General features: G+C 42.0%; 1 protein-coding gene across 3 annotated transcripts in view; it reads left to right on the top strand.

Moving 5' to 3' along the window:
• Window positions 1-4719, top strand: part of ADGRF1 (adhesion G protein-coupled receptor F1) — a 46152-nt gene extending 41433 nt beyond the window's left edge. For 2 of the 3 annotated variants that reach the window (XM_042938992.1, XM_042938993.1), the window contains exons 15-16: window positions 2836-2902; window positions 4379-4719. In XM_042938992.1, coding sequence (XP_042794926.1) covers window positions 2836-2902; window positions 4379-4452 — 141 coding nt within the window. In that variant the 3' untranslated portion in view covers window positions 4453-4719. The remainder of the gene's footprint in view (window positions 1-2835; window positions 2903-4378) is intronic. The other variant, XM_042938994.1, reaches the window with a different exon arrangement.
• The last annotated feature ends 17911 nt before the right edge of the window (window positions 4720-22630 follow it).

Here is a 22630-nt window from a genome sequence, read left to right as displayed (position 1 = left end):
TGCTTTAAAATAAATGTATATTTGGCAGAATAGAAGATGGGTGTTCGTAATTTCCCAAGGCTCATGGAGACCCATGGTGTCCCTTTTAATTTCATCACAAATTACCACCATTTCCTCACTTAGACATTATGTAAATTGATGACATTGATCATTGGGGTCATGGGGTGCAGGAGTGTGGCTAGATGAATACCAATTTTGTCCTTACCAGAGAGTCACTCCCCTTGTGTCAGCAACTGAGCAGTGGGCATGGGCCAGGTATTAGGTATCCCCTCCCTCTAAAATGTTCTTGCAAAGGGAGAAGCCACCACTTGCTATGGGTGAGAAAGCACTGTCCCCTCCAGCTGTGCCATGCATCGTTTTTACCCTCATCTATCGGCTGTTGCTAAAGTCAATGATATTCAGCTACAGGAAGACTGATATGTATGTTGCAAATAGTTGCAATATGCCTGGAGGAGAAGAGTGGATCAAGAGGGATGAGGAAGAGGTATTGTGTTACAAGTTAAGCTGAAGCCACATTTCAATGCTGAGGAAGTTTGAATGTAAAACAGGAACCCAGATGACCCCGGGTGAGGAATGAGAAGGGGAGGAAAAGATACCTCTGTGGGAATGTTCCTGCAAGAAACTCGTCATGAGAGAAAAGAGAGTGAGGGTGGAAAGCAGACGCAGACTCAGGACAGCAGTGATGGTAGAGCTGAGTCACAAGGACGTGAGCAAGTCCATATGCTGGGAGGGATGAGCCAGCAAAGATAGTCTGAAGACAAACGGGGGTTGGGAAGGATGACTGAAGGAAGAAGATTCTTGGGAAGGCACATGGAATGGCTCGACTTAAGACAGAGGGGTCAGACTCTTCCCTGGACACAGGAAGCATCAGTTTGATGCAGATAGAGCAACGTGTGCAGATTGGGTCAGGGGGTGAGAGAATTCAGACCGGGATACTTTTTTGTTTTGTTTTGTTTTTACAGTAGGAGAAAAGGCTATCCAATAAGAGATGGAAAAATGGATGTCAAAATAGGGGTCTTAAAAGGGCAGTGAAATTTGGGTTGTTGGCTGAAAGGAATGAAAGTAGTCCACAGTGTTCTCCACAAGGACCATCCCTCAAGCCGCCATGACACTGTGTGGACCCATGGTGCAGTTTCTCTCGAATCCTTGCTGAGGGCTCAGGGACCCTTCTTGGCCCTTCCATTGTCTCTAGCCATGTTCTCTGCAACTCTTCACCAAGAGGCAGACACTGGTGGCCCCTACAGAATTTCCCTCCAGAGAGAAGTTATTTAATTGTTTATGGTTCCAATGATTCAGGTCCTTTTATTTGACCAAGAGCTTAACCCCATATATTAACATGTCTGAAGAGGCTGCTTTATCCCAGACCATGTAGAATCCCTGAGTGTGTTGAAATCTAAGCAATCTAAGATTCTTCTCTCTCTATGGGGCAGGATGCAGTTTTAAAAGCAATGATAATGACCGTAGAATTTTTCTTTAGTATATGTTTACTAAGTCCTGAATCTAGAAAATCAATTATTTTGCTTTGGAAGTTTCAGACATTTCTCATTCCTCTCTCTATGATAATCTTTTTCCAGAGCTCAATGTGGGGTAGCAACTTCTATATTTCCATGAAAATCAGGAGCTATCACTGGGTTGCCCACTGCATATAACAAGAACCTTTTTTCTTCCATCTTGATTTAGCTTCCTCATGATATGGACAGTGATAGAAAATGGATCTTATTCTTTCTAATTATTCCTGGTGCCTAACATAGTGTCTAGCATACAGTGGTACTCAATAGGAGATGTTAAATTGATGAATAAATCAACTGCTGAGTGGAAAAGGATACAGTGTATCTTAACACATTTACCTTTCCCCATAAGAACATATTCTTCATTTTAAAAATTTGATTTCAGTGAGATAATTCAGTTTTCAAATTTTTGAACTCTATTTAGCCTCTGCAGCAGTTGCTAAAGGATTATTCACAAAGGGATTTGAATGCTAAGATGAGTGAGAATAAGGCAAAGTTTTATTTGAGACCATTTTTATAGAACTATTGTTTTTCCCCCCTGGGGTTTCTTTTCTAGTGATACATGTGTGAACCAAAGAAATGTAAGCATAGACATGAAAAAAGATAATGCCTTCTTTATTTCATTTATTTATTTTAATGTTTATTTTTGAGAGAGAGAGAGTATGAGCAGGAGAGGTGCCGAGAGAGAGAGGGAGACACAGAATCTGAAGCAGGTTCCAGGCCCTGAGCTGTCAGCACAGAGCCCAACATGGGGACCCACGAGCTGTGAGATCATGACCTGAGCTGAAGTTGGACACTTAACCGACTGAGCCACCCAGGCACCCCAATAATGCCCTCTTTAAAACTTCTTTCTGGTTTGGGGCACCTGGGTGGCTCAGTCGGTTGAGTGACCAACTTCTGCTCAGGTCATGATCTCACAGCTCGTGAGTTCGAGCCCCGCGTCGGGCTCTGTGCTGACAGCTCGGAACCTGGAGCCTGCTTCGGATTCTGTGTCTCCCTCTCTCTCTGCCCCTAACCCACTCGCGTTCTGTCTCTTTCAAAAACAAACATTAAAGAAAATTAAACAAAAAAAAACCCTTCTTTCTGGTTTGTTGTTAGAAGTTGTGAGAATATACAGGAACACAAGATTCACTTAGAAATAAGTCCTTAGGCATTTTAAAAAGATTAAAGCAGGAGAAAGCGTAAGAAAGGAGTACTCTAATAAAACAGAATAGTGCACCATGTAAATGGAGTAAAGGTTCACTAATGACATTAAGATGTCGGAAATGCAGAGCATCACTAAACGAATAGAATTAATTTCCGAATGACTTGTTTTTCTTTTATGCAGCAGAACTCAACAGATGTATCTGCCAAACCCAAATTCCCAAAGCCTTTCAACCCACTGCAACACAAAGGTGAGTTAACAATAAGCCAAAGGTTAATAAAAAATAGAAGAAAGAGTATGAATATATCACATGAGGAAAATTGAAGGGGTACTTTTTTTTTAATTTTTTTATTTTATTTTTTTAACGTTTATTTATTTTTGAGACAGAGAGAGACAGAGCATGAACAGGGGAGGGTCAGAGAGAGAGGGAGACACAGAATCTGAAACAGGCTCCAGGCTCTGAGCAGTCAGCCCAGAGCCCGACGCGGGGCTCGAACTCACGGACCGTGAGATCGTGACCTGAGCCGAAGTCGGACGCTTAACCGACTGAGCCACCCAGGCGCCCCTGAAGGGGTACTTTTAAAAACCTCAGGTGGGAAGTATAGGAATATGAGCTGCTCATATGTCTGAAGTTCATCTGGATGGTGCTCAGGGCTGACCGAACATTGTTAGGGATTTGAGGGTCATGGAGACCCATGGTGTCCCTTTTAATCTCATCACAAATTACCACCATTTCCTCACTTAGACATTATATAAATTGATGACATTGATCACTGGGGTCATGGGGTGCAGGAGTGTGGCTAGATGAACACCAATTTTGTCCTTACTGGAGAGTCACTCCCCTTGTGTCAGCAGCTGAGCAGTGGGCCTGGGCCAGGTATTAGGCATTCCCTCCCCTCTAAAATGTTCCTGCAAAGGGAGAAGCCACCACTTGCTATGGGTGAGAAAGCACTGTCCCCTCCAGCTGTGCCATGCATTGTTTTTACCCTCATCTATTGGCTGTTGCTAAAGTCAATGACATTCAGGTACAGGAAGACTGATATGTATGCCTTGCAAATAGTTGCAATATGCCTGGAGGAGAAGAGTGGAACAAGAGGGGTGAGGAAGAGGTATTGTGTTACAAGTTAAGCTGAAGTCACATTTAAATGCCCAAGTCTCACTACATGTTAAATTAGGTTAATATCTTTATGAGGGCAGAGAAATGGGCCACTCACGTTAGATTCTAAGAAAAATTATTTGAATTCCAAATAAAGTTCAGGTGCTTGAACTTGAAAAGGCTTCCCTCCCCAAATGTCCAGTGTGCCCACCCAGAAACCTTAGGTCCTGTTATCACTGTCACCAACCAGCCTGAGTGTTGTTTACAAATCTCTTAACCTTTTTGGATGTTTGTCCCTCGTCAATAATATGAAAAACCTAAGAGATCACAAAGTTTCCTTCTAGCAATTACATTTGATGATCTCAAACCTACTTTATCTCATCTCTCAGCCGTATCTGAAAGCTGTGGTGCTTCTCTTCTCAAATGAGAGATGTCTGATAAACGCAAGTCTCTTGGAAATTAATGAAAATGTGGCTGCCTATCAGCCAACTACACATTCTGTAGCTTTCCCTATCATCTTTCCGGAGCTGTCCAGAGTTGTAAGGACGTGGCTAGGCATATTTTCATTTTGGTCTCATGCTTGATTCCGACATAGAAGCAGTAACTCTTATTGTCTCTTTCCTCTCCTAGGCATTTATGCTCTTTCCCATACTGGAGAATCGTCAAATGACATCATGCTAACCCAGTTTTTATCAACTGAATAAGGCTGCGAACCATAAAATCAAGGGAAATTTTTGGTGCAACTTGACATTTAGAACTAAATGTCAGTGAAAAAATTAGCACAATATTAGATGGAATTTTCTGATGTGGGCATCTGGAATAAAATGAGAAGTTTTCAGCAGCTCCATCACTGCTCTTTTTATCTTCATTTAAACGGAACCATTTATTTCCATGTGGTTTGACTCAAAGGAATTGCTTCACAAACGTAGGAAAGTAGGTTTTATTAGAAGCTGCGTCTGTTGTACCAGCTTTTCACTGCCACAGACTGCAGTTTCCTTTTTCATGAAATAGCATTATTCTTGTCGCATTCCCAGGCATCTGAACTGCAGTCAGAAAACGTCACGAAATCACCTGAGATAAATGGATGGCCCACGTTCACTTCCTATCAAAAAGTCATTGGTTCAAATTTCCTAGAGAAGAGGCATTTCCCTCCCAAATTTTCCAGTGGGATTTTATCCTTTTTTTTTCTTTTTTAGGTTCAGTCACTTACCTTTGAAACTTATTCAGAAATAAAATGAAAAAATTCTATTTCACACAGCTTTGTAGCCATTAGTTGGGAAGTATAATGATATGATTGTATACGTAAGGCAGTGTTTTTCAGTCTACACCCTGTAATTTCATCCGGCCCCCAGTCCAGCGAAGTGAGGTGTCCAGGCAGATCTAAAGCAGAGATGAGGAAACGGATGTTCAACAAGGTGGAGATTGTGTAGCCAGTAAAGGGGTACTGAGGGCTTTTAGGATTTTTGGTTCCTAGTCCAGTTCTATGGCCCATAACAGCCTTAGGAATGACCTTCAACCTTAACAATACTTATAAGGTCAGATATGAGTTTCATTACTCCCAGAATTCTTTCGATGTAAGAGGCAAATTGAGGGAGAGTTTGGTTGTCACCTTCTGGGGAGATACCCTAACACATCCTGGTTTTCTTTTTTTTTTTTTCCTGGTTTTCTTTCATAACCACTGTGAGTACTTTTGGGGTTGTTTACATGTACAGCCAATGCCACTTTCAGATGAGACAGAGAGCAGCAGGTGGACAGGCACCACACGAAGTGACATTTCCTTTCCATACTTTCACCCCCTGGGCTCGCCAGTGTTTCAACCCTGGTCACTGGGCCCAGAAAGACTGAGCCCTATCTGACTCATCCCTGCTTCTAGAAATCTTAGACATCCTAAAACTCTGCAAGGGCAGATTTCTTTCAGCAATAATCGTGATGACGATGGTGATGGTGACGATAATGGTAAGAGGTCAAAGAAGAAGAAGCAACATTCATAGACTGCTCACTCCCTGCCAGGCACTAAGTGCCTTGCATATGTTAACTCTTAATCTTCACAAGAAGCTTGGGAGTGGGGAACATTACTGTCCCCGGTTTACAGCAGCAGAAACGAAGGCACAAAGGGGAAATAATGTGAGCAGGGCAACACGGATGATGAATAGCCGTTATACATATAATAGTCGTGGATGTTAATTTTAACAGGAAGTGGGTTATATAAGTCAGACTAGAAGGCAAGGGCACTGCTTATTTAATTGTAATTAGAATCTTACACTCTCTGGTCTGTGAGCGATCTCAAGCATCATCTAGTCCCTATTTTACATGTAGTCCTCATGTCCCGAATCTCAGCAGACCATGATTACAAGATGAAGTCATGTCCACTTTTAATGGCTATTTATAGTAGTATATTAACTCAGACTGCTATAACAACATATCACAAACTGGGTAGTTTAAACAACAGAAATTCATGTTTTTCACAGTTCCGGAAGCTAGGACTTCCAAGATCAAGCTGTCTTTAGGGTTATTTTCTGATGAGACCACTCTTCCCGTCTCATAGACAGCCACCTTCTTGCTATGTCCCCACATGGTCTCTTCTCATTGTATGCTAATAGAGGTCTCTGGTGTCTCTTCTTCTTTAAGAGCACCCATCCTATCAGATGGGGATCCCACTCTGATCACCTCACTGAACCTTAATCACCTCCTAAATGGCCTCGTCTCCACATATAGTCATATTGGAGGTTAGGGCTTCAAAATATGAATTTTGCAGACATGCAGTTCAATTCCTAACAAGGAGCTGGGGTTCTTATCTGTTTAATTGAACTTAGGGTCTTTCAACATATCCTCTCAGTTATTTCTTGAAGTCCCCAAGGGAATGATGAAGGACAATCTCAGGTGCAATGACCATAGTTTTCCAAGGTCACCACATATGGCTTTACAGGCCATGTACTCAAGAGGGTGCCATTCTCACACCTGTGATATTAATGGTGCCAACTAAAGTTGTCTAGGCCATAATCTGCATAGTCACTCGTGGTAACCCTAATTAGGTCCACCCGCCTTGGCCTCCCTTTCTTGTTCTGCCTTTCACTCATCCACAGTTGCTGCTTACAAAATCTCTTTGATGAAGCCTCGCCACCACGCCCTACCTCTCATGGATGTGTCAGTGCTCATGCCAAGAGTTTGATCCTAGAGGTCTCTAAGGCTCCCGTTGCTCATGGCATTAGAGTGGGTTGGGGTAACTTCCACCCAGTCTCCACCTCATATTGCCTGGATATACCCACTGTCAACAGTTCTGTCTGGCAAGCTAGAGAGGTCAGATGTGAGTGCCAGCACTTAGTGAAGAGTGAGCCCATAAAGATCAAACTCCAGGTTGGACAGTCCCTGCCCCACATTCTTCCCCCTTTCTACTGACAAGGGAGGAGATGTGGATGCATTTTCATTATGCCCATTGGAGTCATTGATGGAAGAAGGCAATAGAGCATGTGAATTTGTGCCAACAATTTGGTTCTTAGACCAGGCTCTCTACTGCAATAGGTCCCACTTAGGGCAGTGCATCTGAATTCAGCCCCATGGACACAATGAACATTCATTAGACATGTTCAAGTAGGACACAGAACAGATTTCTGAATGGGCTATTTTGAGATTTACAGAGTCTTTTTAAAATTACTTTTTGTATTTAATTTTTTTAATGTCTATTTATTTTTGAGAGAGAGAGACAGAGTGTGAGTGGGGAAGGGCAGAGAGAGAGGGAGACACAGTATCTAAAGCAGGCTCCAAACTCCGAGCTGCCAGCACAGAGACCGATGCAGGGCATGAACTGGGGCCCTGGTCTGGGGCCCTAAATGGACTCTGTGTTGAGACCAGCCTACATGCCTACAGTATGTCAGAGTGAAGCATGTGTGTGTGTTTCTTACGGAGAATGGTGAGACAAGCAAGCAAGAGAGAGACAATACCGGGTTGTCTTGGGTGCTGTACGAGGGGGCCACCCAAAGTGGTGGAGATCGAGCAGAAAGAAGTTGGAGGTGAAGCCAGATTAGGGGATGAGCACCTGGAATATAGATGAATTTGTATGAGCTAAAGGAATTGCATGTGAGAGAGGTCAGGGATACGAAATTTCAGAAGAGTTCCCGAACACTCCCTCCCTTCCATCCAGAGAGACCTGGAACCATATGAAGGCAACCCCATCTTGTAATTCAAATCTCTCTTCCTGGACTTGAGGGAAAGGAGGCCAGAAACCTCATTGCCCAAGGTGGGGCGGGTAGAAGGAGAGGAAGAAAAGTTGAGCAAAAATGTCCATCAGCAAAGATGTGCCAGTGCCAAGAGCCAACCCAGAGTAGGACTCAGTTGGAGAGGGAGTTGGGGGAGAATAGAAATTCAAGCCAAATTATTTGTAGTTATTATTATTACATGAGACTCAGCATCTTAATAACCAAACTGAGAGTGTGTGAACTATCCAAAGTGACCACAAAGCTGCTATTATTGGAGCATGTTGGAGTAATTTCTGGAACATATCTGGTGGGAAAGAAAAGCTTTTACTCTTGAATAAATTTTATAAGGATAATGAGAGACAAAAAAAAAGGGTGTTTGATCACATGTCATAAGCCACGTTTGTCTAATCCACTGATTACACACACGTTCATCTCAGATACTTCCCAAAATGCTACTAAAAACAATAAAAGAGTCAGAAAAAGAGTAAAACATTGCAATAGTTCCTATTGCTGAATTTAAAAATTGCCACAAACAAGGGCTTAAAGCAACACACATTTATTATCTCACAGCTTCTGAGTCAGGAGTCCAGACACAGCTAACTGAGTCCTCTGCTCAGTTTCACAAGACTGTAATCAAGGGCTGCATTTTCAGCTGGAGGCTTGACTGGGGAACTCCAACTCCTTCAAGTTATTGGCAGAATTCATTTCTCTGCAGTTGTGGGAATTAGAACCTTGACTTTTTGCTGACTTATTGGTTAGAGGTTACCCTGACACCCCAGAGGCTGCCTATACTTCCCTGACACAAGAGATTCTCTAACATGGCCACTTATGCCTGTAAGCCTGCCAGAACAGTCTGTTACTCCAGTGGGCTTTTATGACAAAGTATAACATAATCAGGTGAGTGACATCTCACAACTTTTACCATATTCAATTACTGGAAGTAGGTCACAGGTCCTGGCCACACTGCAGGAGATGATAGGTGAAAGACCCACAGTTAGGTTTGTGCCCCTCCAAATGCATATGTTAATACCTAACCCCCCAGGTGATAGTAGTAGGAAGTGGGGCCTTTGGGAAGTAGTTAGATCGTGAAGGTGGAATCTTTGTAAATGGCATTGGTGCTCTTACAAAAGACTCCATAGAGCTCTCTTGCCCTTTCTACCAAGTTGGAAGTTGGCAGTCTGTATCTCAGAAGAGGGTCTTGCCAGAAACCGACAGTATTGGCATCCTGATCTTGAACTTCCAGCCTCCAGAACTATGGGAAATAAATGTTTATAAGGCACCCAGTCTATGGTATCTGGTTATAGCAGCTTGAACCAACTGAGATGACAGCATTGTGAAATTTCTTCTATGATATTCTGTGACAGAAGACAAAAAAGAAGAACAAAACGTTTTCAGAGAGGAAAAAAAGGTTTTACGTAAAAGGTCAAAATCAGAATATTATCAGACTCCTCGCAGTAACGTTGTAAGCTAGATAACGATGGAGAATGGTTTCAAAACGTTGAGAAGGAATTATTGCAACCCAGAAGCAGTTAAGTGTGAGGAAGAATAAAGATAACTTCAGCCACAGAAATTCGCCATAAATTTTCCTGCAAAGCTTCCCTTGCCAAAAGCTGTTGGGAAATAGTACCAAACGTGACAATTGACCTAGAAAGGAAAAGGCTTGGGACCCCAAAAACAAAAGATGCTATGAAAGAGAGAGCAGAGGGACTATCTAGGGTGGGCTTAAAAGGAGTTTGTACCCAGACAACAACCTGGGGCAGATCCAGGCTAGAGCTGCAAGAAAGATTGCTCAAGAAGATGAAAGCGAGAGTAGGATACCTAACAGATCTGAGTGTTACTACTTTTTTAAGTTATCTATTTTATTTTATTAATTATTTTTTTTTAGAGAGACACAGAGCACGTGAGCAGGGGAGGGGCAGAGAAGGAGAGAGAGAATCTCAAGCACACTCCATGCTCAGCGTGGAACCCAGTGCAGGGCTCGATCCCACAACCCTGGGATCATGACCTGAGCCGAAATCAAGAGTTGGACGCTCAACCGACTGAACCGGCCAAGCACCCCTGAGTGTTATCTAGAAGAGATTTACATACCCAGGGGTGGGTTGGGATAAATTTTTGATATGAACACAGAAATCCAAACAAGTAAAAAAAAAAAAAAAAAAAAAAAAAAAAAAGCGTTACATCTAACAGAAACAAAATGCTGTGCTGAAAAGAAAAAGTACTTAAACATACTACCTAACACAGCTATGAATAGAGTATACAGAGTACCAATAATGAAAAGTGATTTTGATATAAGCAAGACAATAACACCATAAGTGTTTGGGAAAGTAGAGAATAGGAAGTTTATTTTGAGGGATGGCAGAAGAGCTCTAAATCTTTCTTTGTGTTTGGAAATCGATAAAACTGAGAAACCAAGAAGCAACATTATAATCAAGATATTTGGAAATATGGAAATAACTATCAAAGGAATAAAACAGTTAACAGAGATTTTCTCCGGGAAGCAGGAAATTAAAGGTTTTTTTTTTGTTTTTTTTTTTTTTGTCTTGAAACCATATCCCTGTAACTGTGGTTAAACATAAATAAATGTGGAATGTGTGTGTATGAATTGAAGAAGGCATGGGCTATCTTAAAGTTGTAAGTCCCCTTGATTCATTTCCTTGAACTCAGAAGTCACAGGGCTCTCCAAGCTTATGTGGCTTTGGCCAGCTGCTTCAGGTTTTTGAGATGCCTATGAGAGCTCCAATTTGAGATGTCAAGTAGGCCACTGGGTATAATAGTCTATTGTCAAAGGAAGAGCGGGGCTAGAGATGTTGCTTAAAGCCATGGGGCCAGACGAGATCACCTAGTGAGTATAGGGCAAAAGTGAAGAGGTCCAAGCACTGAGCCAGGGCACCCCAGCATCTAGAAATAGGGAGAGGAAAAAGATCCTGGAAAGGGGAATGAGCAAGAGCAGCCTGTGAAGCAGGAGGGAAACCAAGAGAATGTGGCATCCCAGAAGGTAAGAAAAGCTTTCAAGAAAGATTTCAAGGATAGCAACCGGGTTAAATACTGCTGAGAGTCAAGACCCTGACTTGCTTATTCCCATCTTGTATCAAGATATAAGAATATAATAGGCACTCAGAATAAGAAATCCCACTGTTGGGAAGTTTCATACTGAATATATAGCATGGAATCATGTTTAGACTTTGCTTGGCCTTGTATTGGATAACCTCTTCCAGATCCGGAACTAGCTATTTTAGAAAGATTAATTTTCTCCAGGTTTTTCTGACACTTTCAGAATAAATAAAGGGGCTGAGGAATAGTCATTCTGTAGCACCTAGAATGTTTCTCAGACTGATAAAGATTTTGGTAAGAGCCCCAAAGCTATGTCCTTTCATAAATGGAAAGACAATTTACCTTTTGTTAAGAAGGCAGCAGGGCTGTGCTGCACTTACCTTTATCAAACTTCAGGGGGCGGACTCTGACCAAGAAATAAATCTGAACAAATTGCTCAAAGCTTAAACACACCTGAAATACACTTTGGAATTTGGGGGAATAAAAGGCGTTTTAATCCAGCTACTCTAATTAGGAACAATTTACAGTGTTTCTGTGGTGTTTTGTACAGTAAAAGAGATTAGGAAGCTAAGAACATAATTGCTGTTCTGGGACAGCAAACAATACCTCTGTTTCCTGGGTTTGTGCCCAAGGGTGCTGGTGAATAGCGAAGGCTGCCTGCTTCTAAGCCAAGCAGGAATTAGGCACGGTTGACTCGAGATTTCCACCTGCTAGAAAGGCAGTGTTTTATTTAAATTTGGGCTGCATCAACAGGATGTCCTTGGGTACTTTGGACTAATACAGAGTTAATTCAAGCACGTGGTACAAAATAGATTGGGGATATCCTGAGCTTTTTGGATTCATCTCTTCCTTTGGGAGGAAGGAGTTTAGCAAATTTTAGAGTTTTGTCAGCCAGGAGCCACATACTCCATGACTGAGCTATCCAAACTCTTTATAGATTCCATTTTGTACCCAAGGTCTTAGGGGTGGACAAAGTAATACAAGTGAACATAAAACTGTATTTAGGCCCTCACAGCTTCCTCCAGAAGGATCAAGGTGCTTGAAGCATACTCCTCAGCCCTCCCCTTACTGCCAGAGCTTGCCTTAGCACACAGTGTGGTATGAAGAAAGGGTGGGAGAGGGAACAGAGACCATGGAGCCTTCAATATCCCAGTTTCTGTGCCAGACTCAGCATAGATTGCATCTTTTGGTCCTCAAAACAGCACAGTATGCTGTATATCATTTTCCCCTCTGTAAAAGGATGTGGGGACGGACTCAGGGATCGGACGAGAACAAACACGGAAGCAAGGAGATCCGGCACCAAGGTGCCCCACTCTGCCTCAACTTCTCGTGTTCAGAAAGCCTCTGGCCTCAGTTCACACGAGCAGCCGCAGCGCTTGGCATGTTCTGAACAGAGATTGGCCCTTGGGGGATAAATAGGGGATCCCCGAGGCTGTCTTTTAAAATGATATCATGGTCCTAAGATACCATGATGTAATTTTTCCAGACACTTTACTCCGGATTCTCCTGAGAACTTGAGGGAGGCTAGGGGGGAGGGCTGGGACTTGAGAAACAACCGAAGCCAGAAGCGATGGGGGAAGAGTCCCCTGTTTGCAGATGACAACAGATCTTCCCAGAATGGGTGTACATTTCACCTGGCTTAATCCCAGCCAGACATGCCTAGTTACATTTCCCTGATGGCCTCCTGGGGTGGACGTGGAGGGTTCTTTCTGGGAAGGAGTCCCGGTGAAGCCTGGCTTTCAGGAGTGCCAAGCATTTCTCTGCCTTGCGGTTTCCCATCAGTGAGATGCGCAGATCTGCCCTCATTAGATAAGCCTAGAGAACCCTGCCAGTCCCAACTTTCTCTGATCCCGTGTCCCCTTATAGGTAACATGCTGAGAGAAGAGAAATTTATCACCAACGAGAACCAGCCCAAGTGGGTTTGGCGGGACCTTATCTTGCTGGGTAGGAATCCTAGATAAAGCACCGCCAACAGCTACATTTGTGCCAACCAGATGGGAGGCAACGCCCCTTTGGAATTCTGACCCGATGCTTGAAGCCGGAGCAGAGGAGTGCCCCAGGGTGGCGTGGCACCAAGAGACACAGTGCTTTTGTGGATAAGGTTTCCTGGTTCTTAGATGTCAGCCATGTCCCCCAACAGGGTGTGGGCAAGGCAGCTGTGAATTCCATGACAATGTGCTGCTGGACATTGCCAAGGACAACTCTCCGAGGCACAAACGGCCCGCCTGGCGCTGGTGATGATGTGAGTTTGTTTTCCCTACGTTGGCTGGCTGGGCGAGCCAGTCCCACCTGTCGGCTGTTTCACCCGCTTGTGGGGAATGTCATACGGCCTGCACCCTCACCAATTTTAAAAAGGAATAGAAGGAAGTCACACTCGCGGAATAGTTCCAGAATTTATATCGACAATTATTTACACATTAAAGTCTGCCACAATGTGAAGTGCCCATGCCCTGCTTTCTCTCAGGCCAGAGCAACGATTCTCCAAGTGTATCTCCAACCAGCAGCATCGGACCTGGAACTTGTTAGACATGCCAATTCTTGGATGTACCCCAGACCTCCTAAAGCAGAAACTCTGGAGTGGAGCCCAGGGACTTATGTTCTAACAAGCCCCACCCGGGGACGCTGATGCGTGCTCAGATTTGGAAAGCATTGACTTAGCAAACTCAGAGAGGGCGTGTTCCCGACTGAGCAGGGTTTGAGGCCAGGTTCCAAAGCTTGCTAGAGGTATTAACTTGTTATATTCCCAAACCTTAGTTATTTCATCTGTAAGCAAAGGTCATAACTCTGTGTAAAGTTAATGCTGGGAGCACATGAGAGAGGCTGAAAGTTTTTAGCACCCTGCCCGGTATTTGGTAAGCATCCAACAAATGGTGACTATTAATGATATTAATAATGCTAATGTTAATAAAGGAGCATGGATCCCATACGACATCGTTAGCACATCAAAGCAGTGTATTAGGAGGAGAGATACACTCTTCAGAAACCAAATACAAAGCTTCAAACTCAGTTCTGCCACTGACCACCTTGGACAGGCTATCTTATCTCCATTTGTAAAATGGGAAAGATCACAATTACTTTGCAGGGTCATTGGAAGGCTTAAATGAAGTCGGTAGAGTAGCTTGTTTAGTGTCTAGATACTATAGGTGTTAATTTTTCTTCCTCTTTCTCAGTGGGAAAACAAACACAAGTTTTTAAGTAGTCAGTGGGCCAGAGATTTAACCAAGGAAAATATCCATAATGGGACATTCTATCCGGATGGCTTAGGAAATACTTGTTTAAAAGGGAGGGAAGGGGCGTCTGGGCGGCTCAGTCGGTTGAGCATCCAACTTCGGCTCAGGTCATGACCTCACGGATCATGGGTTTGAACCCCGTGTTGGGCTCTGTACTGACAGCTCAGAGCCTGGAGCCTGCTTCCGATTGTGTGTCTCCTTCTCTCTCTGCTCCTCTCCTGCTCACACTCTGTCTATCTCTCTCTCAAAAATAAATAAACATTAAAAAAAAAATTAAAAGAGAAGGGAAAGACATAGGGAGCTGTGAAGGAGAGAAGGACCCCTTATGCATATTTTTTTTTCTTGTTCATTATTTAATGACCCATGATAAGTCATAAGAAAAAATGCCCAGGCAAAAGAAGGCTTTTAAAAACAAGAATACTGAAGAGTTACAAACCAAAAGAAATTTCTAATTATTTTTATCTGGTGAATACAAAGTGGACTTTAAAAGTATATCAAAAGAAGGGGTGCCTGGGTGGCTCAGTCGGCTAAGCATCCGACTTCGGCTCAGGTCAAGATCTCACGGTTTGTGAGTTCGAGCCCCGCCTCGGGCTCTGTGCTGACAGCTTGGAGCTTGGAGCCTGGTTCAGATTCTGTGTCTCCTTCTCTCTCTGCCCCTCCCCAACTTGTGCTCTGTCTCTCTATGTCTCTCAAAACATAAATAAATGTAAAAAAAAAAAAAACAACTTTAAAGTATATCAAAAAACATTACTGTAACTTCTAGTCAGGACATCTCCCAATATGCAATGCTCTCAGTTTCCCCAATTACAAGGCCTTTCTAGCTCGTCTCTCTCTCTCTCTGCCTTTTGTTTCGTACTTTAAGGAAGACCAACCAGCAGCCTCCGGTATCTTTTTCTGGGCTCTCTTGTGTTCTCCCTCTCTGACCACCAACACGTGTCCATTTCCCCGACCCCGGCGTGGCAGGTGCTGGGAGGGGTGATGGCGCCCGGTTATGCACATTTGATTGAATGTTTAAGTGAACGGAAGTTTACATTCCAAGTATAAACTTAAGATGTATGGAAGGTGTGACTACAAGGTAATGAGACTGACTCTTTGTTCCCCCAAGAGGAATTTGAACTTTTATTTATTTATTCAGCTGAGGAAGTTTTAGTGTGGTGACCAGAAGTACAGAATCTGGGCTCCTCATTTACATTATAGCTCTTATACTCAGCCATGTATCTCTGGCAAGTGATTTATCTCCTTCAAGACCTCAATTTCCTCAACGGTAAAATTGAGGCAGTGATAATACCTTGCCCACAGTGTTGTTAAGGTAATGAGATCAAATTGTACGTGTAGCAAAATTCCTGGAACATCGTAGATGTTCAGTATATGTTTAGTGAACATCTAAAAGCTCACTTTTAGCTTTTATTTTATTATAAATACAAAAAGTATATAAGATACAAGGTAAAAAACTCTTTCCTTATTATACTTTTGCCTCCCCCAACCCCCACCCCCCCGGCCCCCAAGAAATTATCATTATTAAACATTTGGAATATATCTTTTAAGACTATCCTGCCCCGCAAAGGGGACCCACTGTATGCATTCTCCCTTGTAAGTTTATATTTGATGTTTATTTCAAACATTCACATCAAGGACATTTGGAAAATTTCCATGCGATTGAACTAGTATGAAATACAGAGGGAATAGATCTTATAACTCTATAGAGCTCTAGAGTCATACCTAACTTTCAAAACAAAAACTGCTCTGTTCTGTATGGCTACTTATATCCACAAATATGGATCTGGAGAAATTTGATTTCCTCAAAAACTTCACACCCATCTCAAAGCTGCTGGTTCTGTCATCATATTTAGGAGATTATGAGGCTGACCCTGAAGGTAACTCCAAGAGAAGAGTTAACTCCGCACACACGGCCTTCCTCCTCCCGTCTCCACGCCAGCCTGGTAGTGCTATAAAGTCCCAATTAAACGTGTTAACTCTGGGATTCCCCCTCCCGTGCAGCTGGTAAACCAGTTTCATGTGTAAAAATACACAACGGACGTAGATATAGGCACTGGGCAACTTTGTTCAAGATCTGATGTCATCTGCACCTTGGCAGGGACCAGCAACTTCTACTGCCAAGAAGTGAGACTTCATTACTGAATTCTAGCTTTCCCTTTGCAAACGCTTCTTCTGGATAAACTAAAGTACATTGTGTGTGTGCTCAGTTATCTTGCAACATTCCCAGGAGGAGGAGTGAGAGTAGGGGGTCCAGGATAAAGCACACATATGTACACACACACACACACACACACACACACAGACACCACTTTAAGACATAGCTCTGCCTCCTGGTTGGACATCTGCCTAGGTACAGGTGCATTTTTCTTGTGCCACCACTGACTTAATGCTCATGGTTATCATCTCCACCTTGTCCAGAAAGAGTTCACTCAAGTCCACTTACTAAAGACTTTTAGACTCGACAAGCCTTCTATTACAAATCTTCTCTGTCCCAGTTACATGTCTCAACATCAGATTCTTTATGCAGAGAATGGCACTTCATCCCCCCTATGATTATCCTCTAGGTTCTATAGGTGAGGAAACAGAGACCAAGTTTACCTAGAAAGTAACAAAAGTGAGATTTTAAGTCAGAAACTCTAAAACCCTTGTTCTTTCTGTTCGAAAACTCTTCAAGATCCAAGATTTGCTGAAAGGCTGGTAAAAGAGAAATTACCAAGATGCCTGCTGGTATCTATCATGTTTTTCTACTTTGGTTAATGTCTTCCTATCAACCTATTTAGCCCTTGAAAGAAATGTCATCAGTTAGCCACTAAAATATTGGCCATAGAGTTCATAGTTGGTGGTCTTCTGCTGGGTCACAGACTCCAATCTTTGCTTCCCCAAACATACCCCCCATAAGCCACGGACAGACAAGAATGTCAAGAAGGTTGAAATCCTCCCAGGAGCGTGAGGACACATTCACAGGAAGCCAGTCTTCCAGGCTGAATTTCTTGAATGGGAAGATAACGGCTGTTCTTTCTCCCCCAGTGAAGGTGTTGAAAAGCAGGTCATTGAGAAGCCATGGGAAATACTGCACGTGCCTTCTCAGCCCTTCTCTGTGGGATATGGGGACGGAGGACACCTGCCAACAAACAAATGAAAAATAAACACATAAGTAAAAATCCCTTACTGGATGTTGGAAAGCATGAAGACTTGAGAGGGACAAAAAAAGTAAAAAGGGGGAAAACAATTATTTCTATTTCTCCAAAACATACTGAGAGTATGTTTTGGAGAAACACGGGTTTCATGTTCCTAGAAGAAAACAAAGTGCAGACACTGAAGGTTACTGTAGGGAGGACATTGATCATTCTCTTTCCCTGAAGGGCTTGTGAGACCACACAAGGATAAAGATATGTATTGGGGAGAATCTCTTTACTTCCTTCTATTTGTCAAAAGTGAAAGGTCCAGGTGGAGAGCATAAGAGGACAATGTCATTATGAGAAAACCTTGAAATAGCACAGTTGCCCCTAGTTTTAGGAACAGAACACAGTCTCTTTTTAATATTCATCTTATGAATTGACATGTCAACTCACTCCATGTTTTCTTAGTTGGGGCACTTCTTCCTCCCAAATATATCCTATAAATCTTGGGACAGATCCTTTCTTTGTATTTAGTTGAAGCTAAATCTGAGGATTCGACTAGATTCGAAACCATTATGCACAATAAACTCTACCACACATACTAAATTCTCAGACTGCACAGATGACACAGGCAAAATAAATAACTGGCTTGTTTGTAAAGGGCTGAACACTTTTGTGACCTTTATTAACATTGGTAGTCATGCAAACTTTGGAATGAACAAACTTCATTCTACAGGGTCTGGGCAGGGAGTAGGTTGGCTTAGAAAAGAGTATTTACCTTCATGCACTTCTGAAGGGAAGAGAAAGAACATTCTCTGAGGGCTTTTTTTTTTTTTTTACCTTTACTCTAATGGAGGACTGGACTATGTTTATAGCAAACACCACTGGAGACCAATCCATTCAGGAAATCAAACATAGCACTCACTCTACACGTCTCTAAAATGGTTCTGCTTGGAAGTATACAAACCTGAGTCTTACTTTGAGCCTTTCCAAGATTCATTCATCTACTCAACAAAAATCTACGGGGCTCCTGTTACGGGTCAGGCACTGTTGTAGATATTAGGCATAGAGTATTGAGCACGATGAACAAGGCAGGTGAGGTGCCTATCTATGTGGAACCTATGTGTTCCTCATCCATCCTGCATTTCCACATGATTACCAACCTAGCACAAGCCTACAACTTCTCAGCTTTCCGGGTCAGTTTCTTGCTCTCTCCTAACCTCTTCCATCTTTCAAGGTGTTATTTTTATTGATTTGGAGTATGTAGGCCCCATCAATAAATAACTTGGTATTCATTTACATTTATGCTATAGTTGCAAAAGAAAAACACTACCACTCACCTAAAAAACCCACCCACTCTATCTTCCACCTTGGCAAATCTCTTTGACTCTTCATGGTACAGGTGACATCCCATGTCCTGTGTGAGGACATTCCTGCCTGCTCCTGCCTCTGTCAACTTCCCTCTCCTCTGAGCCTTGTACTCAAGTAGCCACCAAGATGTTATGAAGGGTATTTATTGAATACTTTTCCTATTATTTGCTGTTCTTTGTCTTTTCTTTCTTTTTCTTTTTTTTTCTTCATCTCCTTTAATCTTAAATCACCTGCTAGATTATACCCTCCTCTGCAGCAAGGACTGTGCTTTATTCTTTGATGGTAGCTAGCTCATTGTATTAAATTTGAATATGAATTGTATACACTTGAAATACACCTTTTCATTTGCTAATTAAAATCTTTTAATAAAAGATAATCTCTTCAACAAATGGTGTTGGGAAAACTGGACAGCAACATGCAGAAGAATGAAACTGGACCACTCTGTTACATCATGTACCAAAATAAGTTCAAAATGGATGAAAGACCTAAATGTGAGAATGGAAACCATTGAAATCCTAGAGAACACAGACAGCAACCTCTTTGACCTCAGCGGTAGCAACTTCTTACCAGACATATCTCTGGATACAAGGAAAACAAAAGCAAAAGTGAACTATTCGGACTTCATCAAAATAAATAGCTCTGCATAGCAAAGGAAAACAATCAATAAAACTAAAAGGCAACCTACGGAATGGGAAAAGATATTTGTGAATGACATATCTGATAAAAGGTTAGTATCCAAAATCTAGAAAGAACTTATCAAACTCAACACCCAAAAAACAAATAATCCAGTTAAGAAATGGGCAGAAGACATGAACAGACATTTTTCCAAAGAAGACATCCAGATGGCTAATAGACACATGAAAAGATGTTCAAAATCACTCATCATCAGGGGAATACAAATCAAAACCATGATGAGATACCACCTTACACCTGTCAGAATGACTAAAGTTAATAACACAGGAAACAACAGATGTTGGCAAGGATGTGGAGAAAGGGCAACCCTCTTCCACTGGTGCAGCCACTCTGGAAAATCATATGGAGGTTCTTCAAAAAGTTAAAAATAGAACTACCCTATGACCCAACAATTGCACTACTAGGTGTTTACCCAAAGGATCCAAAGATACTGATTCAAAGGGGCACATGGACCCCAATGTTTATAGCAGCATTATCAACAATAGGCAAATTATGGAAAGAGTATAATGGAAAATTGCTAAGTCATCAAAAAGAATGAAATCTTGCCATTTGCAGTGATATGGATGGAGCTAAAGCATATTATGCTAAGTGGAATAAGTCAGTCAGAGAAAGACAAATAACATATGATTTCACTCATATGTGGAATTTAAGAAGCAAAACAGATGAACAGGGAAGGGGAAAAAAGAGAAGGAAGCAAACCGTAAGAGACTCTTGACTATAGAAACAAACTGAGGGTTGTTAGAGGGGAGCTGGGTGGGGTATGGGCTAGATGGGTGATAAGCATTAAGGAGGGCACTTGTTGTGATGAGCACTGGGTGTTATATGTAATGAATATAAATGAGTCACTAAATTCTACTCTTGAAATCATTCGTGTATAAATTCTGAGTTATGTTCTGAATCATCCATGTATATATTCATTTAACATATTCTGAGTTCCTATTAAGTTCAAAACAGTGTGGTGCTGTGGGGGATATAGAAAGGAAGTTGAAAACACAATATATGTCCTTGAGGAGTTCACATTTTCCAAAATGAACCAAGAAAGACCAAGGAGTGATTCAATAATTTTGAAATAAAAAATAACCCCTTGTTGTAATTCTTGGTTTTGGTTACAAGAAATTGAGTGTGTGTGTGTGTGTGTGTGTGTGTATGTATGTGTGTGAGTGTGCCTTCATACGTGTGTGTGGTGTGTATTACATTTAGTTGATAAGGGGAAAGGTCAGCTTTGCCTTATTTTGGACAAATTTTATATTACGCTAAAATTGTCTGCAGGAAAACTAGGCCATTGGATAAAATGGCCTAAGGGGATAAAATGGGTAAGATATTTCCCTCTTTGTGCAATCTGAAAAATGGTCACCACTGTGGTCAAAATCATATTGCTTTATTATTTAGTTGTAAATCTGCTGTAGAAAAGTAGTAGTTCTGGGTGTGGCAGAAAAAAATATGGTCACGGAGACCAGGAAAGTGAGGCCCTTTCATTTAATATGACTATATACCCACCTCAACACACCATAATCCAGAGCCACTCACACCTCCCTGGTTTTCTTTGAAACACACAAATGAATGCTTCGAGCAGCTTTTTGGTATTTTCCCATCTCAATTTTCTCCATTGTTTGCCAAGCCTTTCTGGACAAGCCAAAATGAGAAGTATTTCCCTTCTTGGTGGTTGTTTGGCCTGTGGACCTGTGCGTGCGTGTGCTTTGTGCGCCCTGCCTGGATTGTAGGTAGAGATTTCCCCCACACCCTTGGGCTTTGAATGGGGCAGAAAAGTGGAGCTTGTTTTTTAACTTAGTAATAACAATGCTGAGTGCTTAAGAAAACACCTAACACTGCATCAAAAGAGCTGACGTAGATGTTACACACAGCAGCTGTGACGGTCATTAGAAATGGCGCCGAAGACAATTTTTATGGTTCTTAGAACCAAATAATACTGGGGGTTGAGGCAGATTCTGCATATGAGGGGTAAGAGAGGAATATTTTTTTTTCCCCAAGTGAGATATGCTGATTTTGTTTGTGTATTTCTGCATTCTTTTTGTTTGTTTTTCTGATGTTATGGTATTTTCCACTTTGTGTCTATGTGCTTGTACTTGTATCTATTAAAGAATATTTAAAATTTATTCTTTCATTCAATTAATTATTTATTTTGATGGAAAAGAAACGTGTGTTTTTATTTTGTTCTATTTTGTCATTGTTTTGTTTTGCTTATCTTGCCCTAAAACAAATGGCAAAGCCAGGAATGGTGTCAGTTCAATTACTGTGAAATCACTAAGGATAAAGTGTGGAAACCTCAGTGTCACTTGCGGAAACCTCAGTGTTACTTGCGGCGTCTCCTTCAGATGTCTGTCCTGTCATTCTAATGTCTCGAATAGCAATGTAATGTGCCTTTTGGGCATGGGAATTGAAAGGGGAGCGAGTGACTAAATGCCAAAGCAAATAGTTTCGATTCTGCATCCATAGGTCACAGATGCTTTTGTCCCCAGCCTAATAGTACATCCTGGGATTTGGTCCTGGCCTGGAAACTACAGACTCCATGGAGGAAGGACAGTTCTACTGTAAATGCCCTACCTCTATAGCTCAGGTAGAATAACCTCCCATTGACTTTCTAAGTTTCAAGATTGGAATATGCTGGAATACTTGGGTTTTGTGGGGTAAGAAGACACCTTTGTCATATGTGGTAGCTTACCCTTTATATGTTTCTTTGTGTCCCCAGGTTCCCAGCCCTTCGGACAGAAGACTGTATAGCCTACTCATCTGGATGGCCCTGTTCCTAACACTAATTCTGTAAGCTTTGTTCATTGAGTGAAGAAATGAAAGATTGTGTTTAATAGACAGAGAAACAGAGAATTCTTGCTGAGAAACTCTTCTCTCTACGACTGACTTTCCAAGGTAAATTTCCATTCTTTGACTTTAAACATTGACACAAGGCCTGGTTTGGGGACAAAGGCAATAGGAAGGAAGGAGAAGCCTCTGTTATCCTGTAAGGAAACACAGAACCTGGATGGGAGAATAAAAAATACATTTCATGAAAACTAAATGTGAGCCACTGAAAAAAATCATTAATGCAGAAGAATGCGGTTATAGCACAAAGACCTCACACACTCACAGGCACACGCACAATTTAGAGGATATACACAAGACTATGCTCTCCAAATTTCCCCATGTCATAAGTAAGTTTCAAAACAATTTTAATGAGCTGCACACTGTTCCATTATGTTGTTGAATTATATTTAA

This window comes from Panthera leo, chromosome B2 (genome assembly GCF_018350215.1).
Source record: "Panthera leo isolate Ple1 chromosome B2, P.leo_Ple1_pat1.1, whole genome shotgun sequence".
NCBI classification, from domain to species: Eukaryota; Metazoa; Chordata; class Mammalia; order Carnivora; family Felidae; genus Panthera; species Panthera leo.
The sequence above is the reverse complement of the archived record's forward strand: the minus strand, read 5'-3'. Positions and strand labels throughout refer to the sequence as shown.